Raw genomic sequence first — 19,306 nt, 5'->3', positions numbered from 1 at the left:
AATAATCAGAATAGGCAAATTAATATAGAGAGAAAGCAGATTAGTGGTTGCCAGGGGCTGGGGGCTGAGGGCTGGGGGCAGGGTAGAGTGAGGAGTGACTGCTTAATTGCTTAACAGGTACAGGGTTTCCATTTGAGCTAATGAGAAAGTTCTGGAATAAGATGCTGATGGTTGTAGAACATTGGCAGTGTACTTAATGCCGCTGAATTGTACACTTTAAAATGATTACAGTGGTAAATTTTGTGTTATGTATATTTAACAGAATAAAAAAGATGTTTTGGTAAACCCCTCAACTCACCCCTTCAAAACCCACAATAGTTATAATAGTCTACTTCATAATGGGTAATTGATGCCCTAGTAGCCATTATCTTGGGCTGACCCAAGCTTTGGAGGACAGATCCTACTCAGGATTAACTGTGTTCTGGGTAATGGCTTGGAGAGCATTCCTCCTCCATGAGTAGTATCCCATGTAACTGCAAATCTCTGTGAGAGGTTGCTGAAAGTAGGCTGATTGTGTAATACTTTTGATTTCTTAGGTAATCTGATTTGATTTAGGGTGCAACTTATGTCGTCAACTGCTTATGCACTTCCTTTGAAGATGGAGAATAAGAAGGAAAGAAATATATCCATTAAAGTTATTCATTTGCAGATTCTGTTTACCGTTATTTGTTTTGGGCACTCATTTTTGACCAGGGAGGACTGTTTCTAGTTAATGTTTTTCTGACCTCTCGGATAAGTAGTTTCTCTCTCATTTTTCTCTTAGTATCTTTCTGGGAATTTCACAATCCAGGGCTACAGTAAGACTCATGTTTGTATTACTCGGCTCAGAAGTGGAATTTGGAGCTAACTTAGTGATTTTGGCTGTTAAGCTCTTGACATTTTACATTGGTGAAGTTTCATTGTGTCCTCCTCAAACAGGGACAATGGAAAGGTTGTTATATGGAATGTCTGTAAATTCTAATACTTGAAGCGGACCCAGGAGCGGTAGGTCTCACAATTAAAAACATTCAGACAATCACTGTCTTTGTTTTTCCCTCTAGTGGTGCCTGTGGAGAGGTAAAGCTGGCTTTCGAGAGGAAAACATGTAAGAAAGTAGCCATAAAGATCATCAGCAAAAGGAAGTTTGCTATTGGTTCAGCAAGAGAGACAGTAAGTACCAATAAAAGGCTGCTCACCTTTTATTAACACGTCTTCGTAACTTCCCAAAATAATCTTAGATTGATGATTTTCAAACTCAGGAATAACCTCCTGCTTAGATGGATGAATTTGTGAGTATCAAAGAACATGGAAAATTTGGGGGCATCTTTGATTAATCTAGAAACTTTTACTTGTAGATAATTTGGTTCCAAAAGTATTTAATTGTACATGATAATGAACATAGCGGGAAGTTTTTTTTTTCTTCTTCCAAGTTCAAAGTTGTTACAAGATTGTTTTTACAATAAATGACAGGAAATTAGAGAAAAAAATTCAGCCATAATCCCCACTGTAACCCCACAGCTGTTTTCAGTTTTCCTTTTCCTTCTAGGTTTTGTTCAGATGAAATCGTGTTTTTAGATGGTTGAAATCATCTTGTATATACAGCTTTGTATTTTGCTTTTCCACAAATGCATTATGGCATAGACTTTTACGTAATACATCCTTTTTGATGACTGAGTTTTCATGTCATCAACTTTATTGTAATTTACTTAACAATTTCTCTGGCTGATCATTTAGGTAATTTCTTATTCTTTGCTGTTCTGGGTAATATGGCAGTGAGTATCCCTGGTTCATGGATTAGCCATAGAGTTTTAACATTTTAATTAAATCATTGAAATAGCCTTTCTTTATAGCAGCCATTTATTTTACTACTTTTTTGTAATCCACATTTACTGTATGGGAGAGATGGCCAAATGCATTGGTCTTTCCACATGTGACTCAACAAAGTAATGTAAAACACAGCCTCTAATCACATTTTCCCTTGTGGCCAGCTGTTTCTGGCTATTATACTTTCACATTCTTTAAAGATCAATTTTTTTCCCCCTAGACAATGCCATTCTCACATGGCAAGAGGAATTTCCTTTTTGTGTTCACTTTGTTGTAGATCTTTTCCCCTGTGATTCTAAGATTTGTTTCCCATTTTGGGGAGAAGAAAATACCAACTAGATTGTTAAAAACTGGGAGTAAAATTTTATGTTTTGATTTCATTATTTGAATCAGATTGGACCCTTTGTGACCATTCTATTATCAGAGTATACCCTGACTTGGTAATGAGTTTAGCGGCTTATAGGAAGAGGCAGGCTCTTAAAATTAAACATCTGGGTTTCTTAGCTGAAGTTCATTTTACATAAATATGTAATTCTATCTCCTCTTTGCTTGTGGAGGGTGTAGCCCAGGAAGTTGAGTTACTTGATTCATCCTTTTGGAATTGTAACAGAACAACTTTAGTACCCTGAAGCCTCCTCTTGTCAGAGTCTCAGTAAATATGCGAGCCTGCTGTTGAAGTTGGAAGCTGTATCTGCTCTATTAGTAGAAATTTGACGTGACATTTTCTTTATATAGTTTCATTGAACACCTTCTTGTTCATGTTTTTTATCATTTTAATGAATGTAAATAGTTCCATAGCTAATAAGTAGGGTTTACGAATTAAAAATGAACACAGTGGAAACACACTTGTTTCTGACTGTGGAGACTAGGGCGAGTGGCTTCTGTTTTCTGAGCCTTGGTTGCCCCATCTGTAAGATGGGGATTCAGAGGCTTATGAGACATGACCTCTGTAAATAAAGAGCTTGGCACAGGGCCTGGCCATTTATTGAATGCTTACTATTTGCCAAGCATTTTACAAAGTTATTTTAGGTGAGGTATTTAAGTCATTGACCTCTGGGCTTTGATTTCTTTGTATGAATAGAGCTAGGTTTGGAACTCAGGCAGCCTTGAGTCAACTGAGTTTAACTGTAAATGTTTTTTTAAATATTGGCAATTATTATTATTAATAAACTCTGTTATTCTGTTTATCAAAGGACCCAGCTCTCAATGTTGAAACAGAAATAGAAATTTTGAAAAAGCTAAATCATGTAAGTATTATTATATGACTCATACTTAGATTTATCTATCTCAAAATATGAGAAGAGTATAAAGCCTTTCAGTATAATAAAGATAATATTGGCCGAGTGTGGTGGCTGACGCCTGTAACCCTAGCACTTCCCAAAGTCCCAAGGCTGAGGTGGGTGAATCACCTGAGGTCAGGAGTTCGAGACCAGCCTGGCCAACATGGTGAAACCCTGTCTACTAAAAATATAAAAATTTAGTTGGGCATGGTGGCACATGCCTGTAATCCCAACTACTCGGGAGGCTGAGGCAGGAGAAGTGCTTGAACCCAGGAGGCAGAGATTGCAGTGAGCCGAGATCGCACCACTGCACTCCAGCCTGGGCTAATTTTTTGTATTTTTAGTAGAGAGGGGGTTTCACCATGTTAGCCAGGATGGTTTCGATCTCCTGACCTCGTGATCCCCCCACCTCAGCCTCCCAAAGTGCTGGGATTACAGGCGTGAGCCACCGTGCCTGGTCTTATTCTGGCTTTTAACCTCCAAACAGCAAAAAGGTTTCTTCTCTGTTATTCTACCTCTTCAAATCCCTCAAAAAAGTCAGTAGAAACTGAGGAGCAATTACTATTCATACAGTACTTCAACAGGTTCCTTTAGAACTCAGTGAGTGGACCTGAAAACCTATGAGAACCTGAGTGGCTGACCTTCCTGCTTGGCTTTCTTCTGTTTCTTTTGCAAATTATTCATCCTCTCTGAATTTGCCAGGTCCTTTTTCCAAGAGATTAGGAGTCTCTCTTTAACACACACACAAACGCGCACACACACACACACGTATTTTCAGAGACAGTCTCTCTCTGTTACCCAGGCTTCAGTGTAGTGGCACAGTCATAGCTCACTGCAGCCTCATACTCCTAGGACCAAGTGATCCTCCTGCCTCAGCCTCCTGAGTAGCTGGGACTATAGGCATGTGCCACCATACCCTGCTGGGAGAGAGGAGCCCTCCAATTTTCTGGGGTGGGGTTGCATCAGACCTACCCTTAAGATAAACACAAATGCACTGGGCACAGTGGCTCATGCCTGTAATCTTAGCATTTTGGGAAGCCGAGGCAGGTGGATCATGAGGTCAGGAGATCAAGACCATCCTGGCTAACACGGTGAAATCCCGTCTTTACTAAAAATACAAAAAAAAATTAGCTGGGCTTGGTGGCAGGTGCCTGTAGTCCCAGCTGCTCGAGAGGCTGAGGCAGGAGAATGGCGTGAACCTGGGAGGTGGAGCTTGCAGTGAGCCGAGATCGTCCCACCGCACTCCAGCCTGGGCAACAGAGTGAGACTCCGTCTCAAAAAAAAAAAAAAAAGATAAACACAAATGCTCAGGGAATTTTCTCTGATGTCAGATGATCTTCAAACATAACGTTTGTACAAATCCGGTGTCCAGGGCAATAGAGAAGAATTCAAAACCCTAGACATATTTATTTGCATTTTACAAGGGCACAAGGCACTCTTGGGAATTAAACATGGGCCCATGAGTGCATGTTTTTTTTTTTTTTTTTTTTTTTGAGACGGAGTCTCACTCTGTGGCCCAGGCTGGATTGCAGTGGTGCGATCTCGGCTCACTGCAAGCTCCGCCTCCCGGGTTCACGCCATTCTCCTGCCTCAGCCTCTCCGAGTAGCTGGGACTACAGGCGCCCGCCACCACGCCTGGCTAATTTTTTGTATTTTTAGTAGAGACGGGGTTTCACCGTGGTCTCAATCTCCTGACCTCGTGATCCGCCCGCCTCGGCCTCCCAAAGTGCTGGGATTACAAGCGTGAGCCACCGCTCCCGGCCCCATGAGTGCATGTTGATGCTTGGGAACAATAAGTAGAGTCTAGTGGCCAGGAGAGCCTGACCTTTGGAGTCAGAGATTGATGTGATTAGTTTTCAAACACTTATCATGCCAGCTGTCTTGTGGACCCGGGCAGTGGTAAGCACAGATAGAGTTGTCCTTCCCTTCTCTCACATGACTTTAGTGTGGAGGCAGACCTGGGTTCCTATCTCAGTACTATCAAAGAAGCTGAGAAGTCATTTGAGAAGTTCATTTTATTTATTGGAGCCCCCGTTTCCTCAGCTATACAATGAAGACAATAAGAATACTTACGTCACAAGGTCAGTGTGAGAATTTAATGAGGCGTGCTCCTAAAGCTTTCAGCGCAGACAACACACTTGGAGAGTGACAGAGATCATTAATTCCCTGAACTGCTTTCCCAGTATGACCTAAGTGGAAGGTGTGGGTTAGTAGCTTCTGATTCCTGGTAGAGAGACCCTTTTAGCTGTGACAGCCCCAGCCAGTGACCCTGGAGGTAGCGGACACTAGCGGAAGTAATTCACACTGGTTCTGACTATCGGACACCTCTTCATGCTCTGTTAGCTCCAGACCCCACCCATTTTCAGATAGGTACTGGCACTGCCCATTATGAAGCCAACCAGAACCAAGCAGTTCCCTTTTTCCTTCTCTCTGTTCCTTTTCTATGTGTGCCTTTTCTTCTTGTTCTCCTTTATTTGTTTATTTATTTATGTATAAGATGGAGTCTCCCTCTGTTGCCCAGGCTGGAGTGCAGTGGCATGATCTCGGCTTGCTGCAACCTCCGCCTCCAGGGTTCCAGTGATTCTGCCTCAGCCTTCTGACTAGCTGGGATTACAGGCACCCGCCACCAGCTCAGCTAATTTTTGTATTTTTAGTAGAGATGGGATTTTGCCATGTTGGCCAGGCTGGTCTTGAACTCCTGACCTCAGGTGTTCTGCCTGCCTTGGCCTCCCAAAGTGCTGGGATTACAGGCGTGAGCCACTGCTCCTGGCTTTATTCTCCTTTAGAAGGTACTTTTTACAGCCGTGCATGGTGGCTCATGCCTATAATCCCAGCACTTTGGGAAGCTGAGATGGGAGGATCTCTTGAGCCCAGAAGGTTGAGACTGCAGTGAGCCATGATCACCCCATTGCACTTCAGCCTGGGCAGCAGAGTGAGACCCTGTCTCAAAAACAAAAGCAAAACAAAACAAAAAAACACAAAAAACCTGACTATATGACTCGAGTTACCTGTTTATGTTTTCCCCATTCTACCCAGAGGTAATGCCATTACCTTGAATGCTGTGTGTAATGTCCCTTTTTTTTTTTTTTTTTTTTTTGTGAGCTGGAGTGTTGCTCTGTTGCCAGGCTGGAGCGCACTGGCGCAATCTCGGCTTACTGCAACCTCTGCCTCCTGGGTTCAGGTGGTTCTCCTGCCTCAGCCTCCCGAGCAGCTGGGACTACAGGTGCGTGCTACCACACTCAGCTAATTCAGCTAATTTTTGTGTTTTTAGTAGAGACAGGGTTTCACCATGTTGGCCAGGATGGTCTTGATCTCTTGACCTGGTGATCCACCCGCCTCGGCCTCCCAAAGGGCTGGGATTACAGGCGTGAGCCATTGTGCCTGGCCTGTTCCTTGCTTATTTTATTTTATTTTATTTTATTTTTTTGAGACGGAGTTTCGCTCTTGTTGCCCAGGCTGGAGTGCCATGGTGTGATTTTGGCTCACTGCAAACTCCGCCTCCCGGGTTCAAGCGATTCCTAGGTACAAGCGATTCTCCTGTCAGCCTCCCAAGTAGCTCGGATTACTGGCATGCACCACCACGCCCAGCTAATTTTTTTGTATTTAGTAAAGACAGGGTTTCACCATGTTAGTCAGGCTGGTCGCAAACTCCTGACCTCAGGTGATCCACTTGCCTTGGCCTCCTAAAGTGCTGGGATTACAGGTGTGTGCCGCCGTGCCCAGCTGCTTGCTTTTTTAAAGCCACATATATGTGTATCCCTAAATAATATAGTTTTACTGTTTGTTTCTGAATCTTATAAAAATGATACAGATTGAGTGTCCCTTATCCAAAATGCCTGGGACCAGAGGTTTTTGGGTCTTGAATCTTTTTGGATTTTGGAATGTTTGCATTGTACTTCCTGGTTGAATATTCCAGATCCAAAAATCTGAAATCCAAAATGCTCCAATGAGTATTTCCTTTGAGTGTTGTGTCAGCTCTCAAAAAGATTTGGGGCCGGGCGCAGTGGCTCACGCCTGTAATCCCAACACTTTGGGAGGCTGAGGCGGGTGGATCACGAGGTCAGGAGTTCAAGACCAGCCCAGCCAAGATGGTGAAACCATGTCTCTACTAAAAATACAAAAATTAGCCGGGCACAGTGGCAGGCGCTCATAATCCCAGCTACTCGGGAGGCTGAGGCAGGAGAATGGTGTGAACCCGGGAGGCAGAGCTTGCAGCGAGCCGAGATCTCGCCACTGCACTCTAGCCTGGGCAACATCGCAAGACTCCGTCTCAAACAAAAAAAAAAAAGATTTGGATTTTGGGAGTATTCAGATTTTGTATTTTTGTGTGTGGGATGCTCAACTTGTATCATACTCTTTGAAGTCTTTTGTGATTTGCCTTTTTCATTCAACATTATGCTTCTAAGACCCATTTATGGTGAGAAAACTGGGCATTCATTCATTGCTATATAACAATTCATTGTGAGAAGGTTCCATTGGAGGATCTTAATCAGAGTGATGAGTGATGAATATGATGAAATACACTTTATGGGAAGATCAATCTGGCAAGTTTTACCACTCTTTTGAATCTAAAACCAAAAAATCTGATGGCTCTTTTCTTTTTAATTCTCATATAACTACAGTCCTCCTCTGTGCTGGGGTGTGTGTCCCTGATGAATACTCACCAAATCTTTCATTTACCCACTGAGCTTAACTGTTTTCTGTCTTTTGTATCGTAAAAACAATAGGTGTGCCGACCGGGCCTGGGGCTCACTGCTGTAATCCCAACACTTTGGGAGGCTGACGCGGGTGAATCACTTGAGGCCAGGAGTTCAATATGAACCTGGCCAACATGGCGAAACCCTCTCTACTAAAAATACAAAAATTAGCTGGGTGTGGTGGTGCACGCCTGTAGTCCCAGCTACTCAGGAGGCTGAGGCAGGAGAATCGCTTGAACCTGGGAGGCGGAGGTTGCAGTGAGCTGAGATCGTGCCACTGCACTTCAGCCTGAGCGACAAAGTGAGACTCTGTCTCAAAAAAAGAAAATGAGACTGTCTCAAAATAAAAAAAAAGAAAGAAAAATTAAAAAAAAAATAGATGTGCTAAGTATGAAGTCATGTTATTGTGTAGGCATTTTAAAACGTGCAGTATTCTCTTCCTTACCCTCAGTGTTCTCCATGCACCCTGCATTGATCAGTGGTCATGAACTGATGTTCATGTGTGTGTGTGTGTATGTGTGTGTGTGTGTGTCTGTCTGTCTCTCTCTCTCTGTCTTTGTGCCCCCCCACCCAAGTGTGTTTTAGAGTTCTTATAAAATTAGAATTTTCCCCTTCCTTTGAAAAATGGTAAGATCTTGTTCCATGGGGTCCAATTGCCTGGAGGTTCCAGTTGCCCAGAGCTTAAATAACCCTTGTTTGGCAGCATGGCTGGGCTCCTACTTGACCGCTTTTATTCATGCTACTTGTCAGTCTCCCTCAGGGTTCCTTAGGCTGTCCTTGAGTACCTCTGCTCTGGGGCAGTGAGGAAGAAGACTGGGAAGAGACCCAGCCTTCATTCCCAGGTAGCATCCTTGCATATGAAATATGAACTAGTCTCTCACCATCATGGCGGGGTGGAAAATTTCTTGCATGTTCTCACTGAGGAGTTGGCTAGATTCTGTCTGCCTTCTCCCCTGATTGAACTTCCAAGCCTCTGGAGGCAGGGGGCCAGATGCCTGGTCTTGGCCTCCCTGTCCCTCTGGGCAGATGTTCTAAGCTCTTGTGGTTTTCCTCTTGGGAGTTTCTCACTATTTCCCTTTTTTCTCCCCCTCTTCTTAGCCTTGCATCATCAAGATTAAAAACTTTTTTGATGCAGAAGATTATTATATTGTTTTGGAATTGTAAGTAGTAAACTTTTTAAAAATTTCTGTTCCCATTCAAATGCTTATAAGGCCACCAAAGAATCTAATGTAGGCTTGCCTTTCTCATCCTGGGGGACCTCAACGTATGTATGTAGTAGTGGGGCCCACAAAGTGTGTGTATAGGGGGTTAATATCAACCCTAAAAACCCTCCAATGTTTCCAAAGATATGTGGTATGGGATTCCAGGTCCTGGATCTGTGACCAGGGCTTGAACTCCACTCTGCCGTTGACTAGCTGACCACCCATGGGTGAGTTTACCTCACTTTTCTGAGTCTCATCTTCATAGTGTTAAATGGGGATTATAATGAACCCCCACATGCAGAGTTCTTGTATGAATTAAATGCTCTGAGGGATGGAAATCCCCCAGCAGAGCACCTGGCACATGTGTATACTCACCATGGGGCAATATTGTTATAATTGGCTCACCATAACTGTGGGTTTCCATATCCGTGTATTCAACCAACCTCAGATCGAAAATACTTAGAAAAATAAAATGGATTGTTGTATCAGTACCAAACATGAACAAACACTTTTCTTATTATTTTCTAAACAGTACTGTAGAACCACTATTTACATAATGTTTACATTGTATTAGGTTTTATAAGTAGTTTAGAGATTATTTAAAGTATCCAGGGCCGGGCGCGGTGGCTCACGCCTGTAATCCCAGCACTTTGGGAGGCCAAGGTGGGTGGATCACCTGAGGTCAGGAGTTCGAGACCAGCCTGGCCAACATGATGAAACCCCGTCTCTACTAAAAATATAAAAATTAGCCAAGTGTGGTGGCGCACACCTGTTACTTTAGCTACTCAGGAGGCTGAAGCAGGAGAATAGCTTGAACCTGGGAGGTGGAGGTTGCAGTGAGCTGAGATTGTGCCACTGTACTCCAGCCTGGGCCACAGAGTGAGACTCTGTCTCAAAAAATTAAAAAAAAAAAAGACTGGGCGCAGTGGCTCACATCTGTAATCCCAGCACTTTGGGAGGCCGAGGCAGGTACATCACAAGGTCAGGAGATCGAGACCATCCTGGCTAACACGGTGAAACCCTGTCTCTACTAAAAATACAAAAAATTAGCTGGGCGTGGTGGTGGGCGCCTGTAGTCCCAGCTACTTGGGAGACTGAGGCAGAAGAATGGCGTGAACCCGGGAGGTGGAGCTTGCAGTGAGCTGAGATTGCGCCACTGCATTCCAGCCTGGGTGACAGAGCGAGAGTCCGTCTCAAAAATAAATAAATAAATAAATAAATAAATAAATAATAGAGAAAGAAAGAAAGTATACAGGATATAGCCTGGGCAATATGGTGAAACCCCATCTGTACGAAAAAAAACAAAACAAAACACACACACACACAAAATTAGCCGGGCATGGTGGCACGTGCCTGTAATCCCCGTTATTTAGGAGGCTGAGGTGGGAGGATCACCTGAGCTTGGGAAGTCGAGGCTGTAATGAGCTGAGATTGTGCCACTGCACTCCAGCCTGGACAATGGGAGTGAGACTGTGCCTCAAAAAAAAAAAAAAGTATATGGGATGATATACATAGATTATATGCAAATCTTATGCCATTTTATATAAAGGGCTTGAGCATAATGGATTTTGGTATCTGAGAGGGTTCCTGAAACCAATCCCCCATGGATACTGAGGGACGACTCTACTCTGAAATGTCTACCTGGGTAGGCCTTTCTATGCGGGTCCTTTCAACCCAGGACCAGGTTGCATGGTGGCACCTGAGTATCTTTCAGTGTCTTGGTAGTTTATTTCAGTGGCGATAATGTCTTGCGTTATTTGATGTAATCAGAATAACTTCCTGTCTCATTTCTGGAAGATGCCTGTCTTGATATCTGCTCCTGCATAAATATTAAGTGTTTCTGGGAGCAGCTATTGTTGCAGGCACAGAATGCTTTGCTCCTGGTTGGCAAATCGTATCTATGCAGCGTGATCATTAAGACTGTATAGACAACAGGCTGGGTGTGGTGGCTCACACCTGTAATCCCAGGACTTTGAGAGGCTGAGGTGGGCGGATCCCTTGAGGCCAGGAGTTCAAGACCAGCCTGGCCAACATGGCAAAATCCCGTCTCTACTAAAAATACAAAAATTAGCCAGGCATGGTGGCATGTGCCTGTAGTCCCAGCTCCTTGGGTGGCTGAAGCATGGAGAATCGCTTGAACCTGGGAGGCGGAGGTTGTAGTGAGCCGTGATGGACAGAGCAAGACTGTCTCAAAAAACATAAGAAAAAAGAAAAAAGGCTATATGGTAAACAACACCCCTGATCACAGCACTACGAGAGCCTGGAGCCCTTTGTGGATCTGCTGCTATCAAATAGGAGATTGTTACCTGACTGAATCCAGTTAACACAGTTTAATAAAAGTGATAATACAGGGCCGGGCACGGTGGCTCACGCTTGTAATCCCAGCACTTTGAGAGGCCGAGGCGAGCAGATCACCCGAGGTCAGGAGTTCGAGACCAGCCTGACCAACATGGAGAAACCCCATCTCTACTAAAAATACAAAATTAGCCGGGCATGATGGTGAATGCCTGTAATCCCAGCTACCTGGGAGGCTGAGGCAGGAGAATCCCTTGAACCTGGGAGGTAGAGGTTGCGGTGAGCCAAGATTGCGCCATTGCACTCCAGCCTGGGCAATAAGAGTGAAACTCCGTCTCAAAATAAATAAATAAATAAAGGAATAACCTTGCCAAGCACCTGTGCCAGGAGCTTTTCCTACATCAGTCATCTCTTAATTTTTATAACAACCATCAAGGTAGATGGTATCATCCCCATTTTTTAAGTGGTAGAAACAAGCTCAGAGAGGTTAAATAGCTTTCCCAAAGTCCAAAAGCTGGGAAATGGTAGAGGTAGGGTTCAGATCCTGGTTGTCTGTTTGTAAATTTCTGTTTGCTCTTCTACATCAGTCTCAGAATCATCTGTGGTGTGTGATAAAAATGCAAACTCCTGACTGGGTGCGGTGACTTATGCCTGTAATCCCAGCACTTTTGGGAGGGCAAAGTGGGCAGATCACTTGAGTCCAGGAATTTGAGACCAACCTGGCCAACATGGCAAAACGTTGTCTCTACTAAAAAAAATACAATAATTAGCCGGGCATGGTGGCGCATACCTGTAATCCCAGCTAAGTGGAGGTTGCAGTGAGCCAAGATCGCACCACTGTGCTCCAGCCTGGGTGACAGAGCGAGGCTCTGTCTCAAAAAAAAAAAAAAAAAAAAAGCAACTCCTGGGCCCCACTTCCAAGCTACTGAATCGGATTTTTTAAAGTTCCCCAAGTGCCTCCAATGCCCACTCCTTTCATCTCGTTCCTTAGTTTCCAACTGGGACATCTGATTGTGAATAAGACTTATTACCTTATTAGTTTTAAAAATGGGAGTCAGAAGTGAATAAAAATGTCAACTGTTTGCTTGTCTTAATGAATTTGTTTTGTTTGTTTTATTGTCTTCTGTCCAAGTGCTTTTTCCCCGAGGAATGAACCCCTTGCCTTGCCTTTGTGTTTCAGGATGGAAGGGGGAGAACTGTTTGACAAAGTGGTGGGGAATAAACGCCTAAAAGAAGCTACCTGCAAGCTCTATTTTTACCAGATGCTCTTGGCTGTGCAGGTAAAAGAAGCCCTCAATTCTTTTGACAGCTGACTTTCTTTTAGTTGAATTACTCCCTGAATTAGGCAGAAAATGAGGGACCGTGGATTAAAACTCAGAAGAGAATCTGTGTTTGCTGTTCTCTTCTTGGCAAAAATGTCCTACTCCTTTCACTGAGATGAAAAAGCTCTCACTGGCCAGGCGCGGTGGTTCACGCCCATAATCCCAGCACTTTGGGAGGCCAAGCGGGTGGATCACGAGGTCAAGAGATCAAAACCATCCTGACCAACATAGTGAAACCCCATCTCTACTAAAAATACAAAAATTAGCTGGGCGTAGTGTCGCGTGCCTGTAGTCCCAGCTACTCGGGAGGCTGAGGCAGGAGAATCACTTGAACTGGGAGGTGGAGGTTGCAGTGTGCTGAGATCGTGCCACTGTGCTCCAGCCTGGCGACAGAGTGAGACTCCATCTTAAAAAAAAACAAAAACAAAAACAAAAACAAAAAGCTCTCACTGTGTAGCTTAAGAGAAAGTAAGAAAGGGAATTAAAGAAATAAATAGACCAGGCATAGTGGCTCACGCCTGTAATCCCAGCACTTTGAGAGGCCAAGGCAGGAGGATCACTTGAGCCCAAGAGTTTAAGACCAGCCTGGGCAATATAGTGGGATCCCCATCTCTACAAAAAATAAAAATAGCCAGGCATGGTGGCGGGCACTTATGGTCTTAGCCACTCTGGAGATCTGAGGTGGGAGGATGGCTTGAGCCTGGGAGGTTAAGGCTACAGTGAGCCACTGCACTCCAGCCTAGGCAACAGAATGAGACTCTGTCTTTAAAAAAAGAGATAACATGGCCTTATGTCGCCTATCTTCAGCTTGGAGGTATTTCTGGAGGGGTCTTGATCATTAGTTCATTAGTTCTGTTTGATCCTTGTAGAAGTCTCTCTTAACTCAGAGTGGGAGCTGGGCAGGTTTGAGGGCAGAGCTGCAAGTTGTGATGATTGTGACAGATGGGTTGGTCCCCCATGGCTTGGAACTAGGCGTTTCCCTTCAGGTGCAGCATCCTGTTCCCTGCAGTGGGCGGGCTGGCAGGGCATGCACATAGCCATCTCTATTCAGTGAGTGTTAGATGAAAGAATAGCTGGTGGCACTTGCTTTGAGGAACATCAACATTTCCTAGACCAAATGTGGTTGTGGCCATTCCCTTCCACAGTCTCTTCTTGAAAACCCACTCCTTGCAGGAAATGCAGTGATTGGGAGCAATCCTTGTACAGAGTGAGGATCGAGAGAAATTTTTTTGTGATTGATCTACCTAGGTTTGCCCTCCCTGGAGGTTTCACCAGATCTGTTTCCCAGTGAAGGTTTTGCAAAAAATTTTTGTTCTAGCCCAGAGGGACATCCAGAGAAGATTGAAGCCCATAAACACAAGCCTTTTAAATTTATTTTTATTTTATTTATTTATTTTTTTGAGACGATGTCTTGCTGTGTCGCCCAGGCTGGGGTGCAATGGCACGATCTCGGCTCACTACAACCTCCACCTCCTGGGTTCAAGCGATTCCCCTGCCTCAGCCTACCCAGTAGCTGGAATTACAGGTGCCTGCCACCACGCCTAGCTAATTTTTTTTTTTTTTTGTATTTTTAGTGGAGATGGGGTTTCACCATGTTGGCCAGGCTGTTCTGAAACTCCTGACCTCAAATGGTCCACCTGCCTTGAGCTCCCAAAGTGCTGGGATTACAGGCATGAGCCACCGTGCCCGCCCACAAGCCTTTTTTAAAAAAAATTTAATTTTAATTTTTGTGGGCATATAGTAGGTGTACATGTTTATGGGGTACAACGCAAGCCCTTTTTAATGGTAGCTGTCACCTACTCAGTGTATTGCTCCCTTATTGGTTTATTCCATTTATTTATATTGAGTAACCAAGAATATTAACATGAATTGAGTACAGTTTGTGGATATGTGAAAATTTTGTTTCCTAAAAAAATATGGCCAGGCATGGTGGCTGATGCCTGTAATCCCAGCACTTTGGGAGGCTAGGTGGGAAGGTCACTTTAGCCCAAGAGTCCCAGACCAGCTTGGGCAACATTGTGAGATCCCATCTCTACAAAAAAATAAAGAAATTAGCTGGTCGAAGTGGCAAGCGTTGTGTCTATGGTCCTAGCTACTCATGAGGCTGAGGTGGGAGGATCGCTTGAGCTGAGGAGGTTGAAGCTGTAGTGAGCTAAGATGGTGCCACTGCACTTCAGCCTGGGGGACAGAGTGAGACCTTGTTTCAAGAAAAAGAAAGAAAAGAAAAGAAATATGGCATAGTATGTTGGTGTTTGTTCATTTTTATATGCTATTTCAGACAATAGAGTTTTCAAAGACAGTCTGCATTGAGGAATAGGTTAACTCACATAAACAGATAATTTACAAATATATATTTGTATAGATTCCCTTTAAAAATATTCTCAGGACTGCAATAACTAAATATATGATTTTGGTGGAATTTTTGTGTTTATTTGGTATGTTCTCAAAACATTTTCTGTTACCCATTTGAATTTTTATTGAAATTGACACCTTACATTTCTGCCGTGTGAAGAGTGTTTATTATCTTAAAATGAAAGGTTAATTGTTCTAAGTTGCTTTTTTCATTTCCCTGCTTTTTAAAGATCTTCTCAAACAAATTTGTAAACTTTACCCCAACAGTTTTCTATGATTTTGGAGAATATAGTTGTGTGTATCACGGCTTACGGTTTCACCCAGCTGTGAGATGTGTGTGTTGATAACTTTGATTCTACTTATCTACTGCATGAATCTGAGGGTCATGCCTGCCTTTCTGTGTAGTACCTTCATGAAAACGGTATTATACACCGTGACTTAAAGCCAGAGAATGTTTTACTGTCATCTCAAGAAGAGGACTGTCTTATAAAGGTAAGAAATTGGCATTCTGTGTGTGGCTATTCCTGTAGATTCTTGTTCAGAAACTTTAATTCCTCAAATAAAAAGTGGGAGTGTAAAAAGGTTGAGAATCTGACCCTTTCACTGTTACCAATTATTTTAGAGATCAGGTGATACTGCTCTTATCCAGATTCCAGTGAGCATTTATTGAGCTCTGTTGTGTACAAGTGACCTTTGTGCTGAGAGAGAGGAGGGGTCTAAATGGATGAGTGGGCTAGGCATGGTGGCTCACGCCTGTAATCCCAGCACTTTGGGAGGCCGAGGTGGGCAGATCACCTGAGGTCAGGAGTTTGAGACCAGCCTGGCCAACATGGCAAAACCGCATCTCTACTAAAAATACAAAAATTTAGCTGGGCATGGTGGTGGGTGTCTGTAATCCCAGCTACTTGGGAGGCTGAGACACGAGAATCACTTGAACCCGGGAGGCAGATGTTGCAGTGAGCTGAGATTGCACCACTGCACTCCAGCCTGTGCAAAAGAGCGAGACATCATCTCAGAATAGGTGAATGAATGAATGAACGAGTAATCACATGCCCTGCCTTTCCTCGTTTCTCAAGCCTGGCATCACTTTAGAATCTCTTGTTAGGATTTATGACACCCAGGCTTTACCTCAGAAGCTGAGAGTGGCACTCAGGTATAAGCATGTGTTTCCAAGCTCCCCAGGTATTCCATAGCACAGCCAAGTTTGAGACACTGGGGTCTAAGAACCATGTAGAACTAATTAGAATCCTGAAGTGTCTGTGGTAAAGGTAATAAGCTTTTTGTAAGATTACAGAGGACATAGGTTAAGTTGGAAAGCCTGAGTGTTGAGATTCCTAGGCTCAGGAATTTTAATTTAAGCAAAATTAAATGTCTTAACTTGCAAAGACATGAATCTGTAGATTCCAGATTAATGGCAGGTGTGAATTGCACAATAGAAACTGATCTAGCCTACGTGTCTTCTTGGACTGGCAGACTATGTTAATCTTTTTATTTTATGACAAGTTCAACATTATTCCCTTTTGTACTGAATTTTAGATTACTGATTTTGGGCACTCCAAGATTTTGGGAGAGACCTCTCTCATGAGAACCTTATGTGGAACCCCCACCTACTTGGCTCCTGAAGTTCTTGTTTCTGTTGGGACTGCTGGGTATAACCGTGCTGTGGACTGCTGGAGTTTAGGAGTTATTCTTTTTATCTGGTAAGAAATATTTTCATTGCTTCACAGACTGGTAGGAGGTGATTAGATGAAGTCACAAATGTGTCTTGCTCTGTTGTCCAGGCTGGCATGCAGTGGCTTAATCTTGGCTAACTGTAGCCTCTGCCTCCTGGGTCAAGTGATCCTCCCACCTCAGCCTCCCGAGTAGCTGGGACTACAGGCGCACACCACCATGCCCAGCTAATTTTTCTATTTTTTGTAGTGATGGGGTTTTGCCATTTTGCCCAGGCTGGTCTCGAACTCCTGGGCTCAAGTGATCCTCCTGCCTCGGCCTCCCAAAGTGCTGGGATTACAAGCATGAGCCATTGTGCCCAGCCTAGCTCACTTTTTGACCATTGATTTAAAGAAAAATCTGACTTTTCATTATGCTGAAAAAGAAATCTTTATATCTGAATGCCACTTGATTTCTTTTCCTTTCTCTCTCTACCAATATTAAGCCTTAGTGGATATCCACCTTTCTCTGAGCATAGGACTCAAGTGTCACTGAAGGATCAGATCACCAGTGGAAAATACAACTTCATTCCTGAAGTCTGGGCAGAAGTCTCAGAGAAAGGTATGAATATGAAAGGGTTAAGAATTTGTGGTATGCTAAAATGTGTGTGTGCTGTGGTGGGAGTTTCTTCCCAAATTCCATGGTGTTTTGTCCTGTCAATTCTGTTCTTATTTTCTATTGTTAGTTTCACACCATTTGAGAGGCACTGGAAATTATTAAGAGCATGCACTCAGGTCCTGGGTCTGCTACTACTTAGCTGTGTGGCCTTAGGCAAGTTATTTAACCTCTGTCTCCAATTTCTTTCTGCGTAAAGGGACCCTCAATAATCCCTACCTTAAAAGGTTTTTGTGAGGGTTAAGTATAATGTACACAAGTGCCTGGTACCTATTTTAGTGAGCAAAATAAATGCACTTGTAACTTTTTAGTTACAAGATTTCCTTTGAGTAAGCAAGCATGTAAAAACTAGATGTCTTTAGTTACCTTGTATTTTATAATTTATCCTGGCAACTTTAGTTCCCTGAAGAGAAAGTAGAAAATTAAATGTCAAATAACATAACATAGGTGATTGTGTTAAATGTCAGAATATTTAAGGAATAAAAATGTTGTAATATACAGGCCAGCGTGCATTTGTTGCTTGCTGGAGTAGTCAAGTTTTATTTCTGACAAGCCTGCAGTTCCAGGGAGACTCTCCCTGGCTGAGTAACTCTCACCCATCCATCTGTAGATATCAGGGAGAGTTTGCTCTGCATCCCAAGTATCTTAGAATTGGGTGGAAGTTTAGCTTTAATTAGTTTGACCTTGAGTCTAGCAACAAGAGAGGGAACAGGCAGCGAAGAGGTCATGACTGATGTCCCAGCAGCAGGAGACAGGGAGTGTCATTATCATTCCTGGTCTTCTCACAGTACTCTGAATACAGAGTGAGGAAGATTAGGGGGCCCTGTCTGCTGACTCCATGATGATCTCAGACCCTCTCTGCTCTTTCTGGATGGTGGCCTGTTAATTCTGGCATACTATTACTGATAATATATTTATCCTTTTCACTGTGATTTGCCCAATTGTTGCTTTAGCTCTGGACCTTGTCAAGAAGTTGTTGGTAGTGGATCCAAAGGCACGTTTTACGACAGAAGAAGCCTTAAGACACCCGTGGCTTCAGGTGGGTGTGGGACAGTGCCTGCTAGCATAAAATACATGGGAAGCCCTGCTGCCTGAGAGACATGAGACAGAGGACAGAAACATGTTTACTTTGTTGAGTCTGTTTAATCTAATTGTTTTAGATGTATGGGGGGGTATCTTGGAGATGGGTTACAACCTGTTTTTTTTTTTGAGACAGGTTCTCGTTCTGTCACCCTGGCTGGAGTGCAGTGGCGCGATCTCAGCTCGCTGCAACCTCTGCCCCCCCGGGTTCAAGTGATTCTCCTGCCTCAGCCTCCCAAGTAGCTGGGATTAAAGGTGCATGCTACCACGCCCAGCTACTTTTTGTATTTTTTGTAGAGATGGGGTTTCGCCATGTTGGCCAGGCTACAACCTTTTTGATGTTACTCATGGCTGTTGGATGTACAAGCTCACTTTATGTCCTGTTCTGGTTCCACTTGGCTGCCCTGAGTCTCTAGTTTGGCCTGTGTTCATTTGAGGGCTTGTTCTGGCTCTACCCCCAGCCATGTCCACTGCTCTTCATAGGTGGGGTGCATTCCAGCCATCTTCAACCTTAAATCGGGGAAGTGGGGGAGGGGGAGGAGGGCAGCCTCCCTGGGGAGAATCCAGCTATTTCTCAAGCCCTAGTGACTGGGTATAAAGGGTCCCACTGCTTGTTCATTCAGGTGAGTAAATGTGTCCTTAGTGAAGGCCGTCACCTACACCTTTCATCTGTGTTACTGCTGTGCTCCTGCTAGGGGTTGGGGCTGCCATTATTAAATGCTGACCTCATTTGGAACTGCCAAGAGTTGGAAGTACATTGTGGCTTTGCTGGGTTAATCTTTAGTTTTGGAATTAGCTACAGCATTGGGCAGGTTTTTCTGATAGATGTCTGGTCTTCTGTAACCAGCAGTTCCATTCAGCACAGCCATGCCCCTTTCTATTAATTTTCTTTTGGTCTGTGTATTAGTCTGTTCTCAAACTGCTATAAAGAACTGCCCAAGACTGGGTAA

The 19,306-nt window shown here is 43.7% G+C and overlaps 1 protein-coding gene across 6 annotated transcripts in view; it reads left to right on the top strand.

Annotated features, from left to right (window-relative positions):
* Positions 1–19,306, top strand: part of CHEK2 (checkpoint kinase 2) — a 56,466-nt gene that overhangs the window by 31,885 nt on the left and 5,275 nt on the right. For 5 of the 6 annotated variants that reach the window (XM_030816025.1, XM_030816023.1, XM_030816021.1 and 2 more), the window contains 8 exons: positions 1,041–1,149; positions 2,997–3,050; positions 8,879–8,940; positions 12,458–12,557; positions 15,357–15,443; positions 16,488–16,651; positions 17,107–17,222; positions 18,230–18,315. In XM_030816025.1, the coding sequence (XP_030671885.1) occupies positions 1,041–1,149; positions 2,997–3,050; positions 8,879–8,940; positions 12,458–12,557; positions 15,357–15,443; positions 16,488–16,651; positions 17,107–17,222; positions 18,230–18,315 (778 nt within the window). The remainder of the gene's footprint in view (positions 1–1,040; positions 1,150–2,996; positions 3,051–8,878; positions 8,941–12,457; positions 12,558–15,356; positions 15,444–16,487; positions 16,652–17,106; positions 17,223–18,229; positions 18,316–19,306) is intronic. The other variant, XM_030816022.1, reaches the window with a different exon arrangement.

This window comes from Nomascus leucogenys, chromosome 7b (genome assembly GCF_006542625.1).
Source record: "Nomascus leucogenys isolate Asia chromosome 7b, Asia_NLE_v1, whole genome shotgun sequence".
In the NCBI taxonomy this organism is placed as follows: Eukaryota; Metazoa; Chordata; class Mammalia; order Primates; family Hylobatidae; genus Nomascus; species Nomascus leucogenys.
The sequence above is the reverse complement of the archived record's forward strand: the minus strand, read 5'-3'. Positions and strand labels throughout refer to the sequence as shown.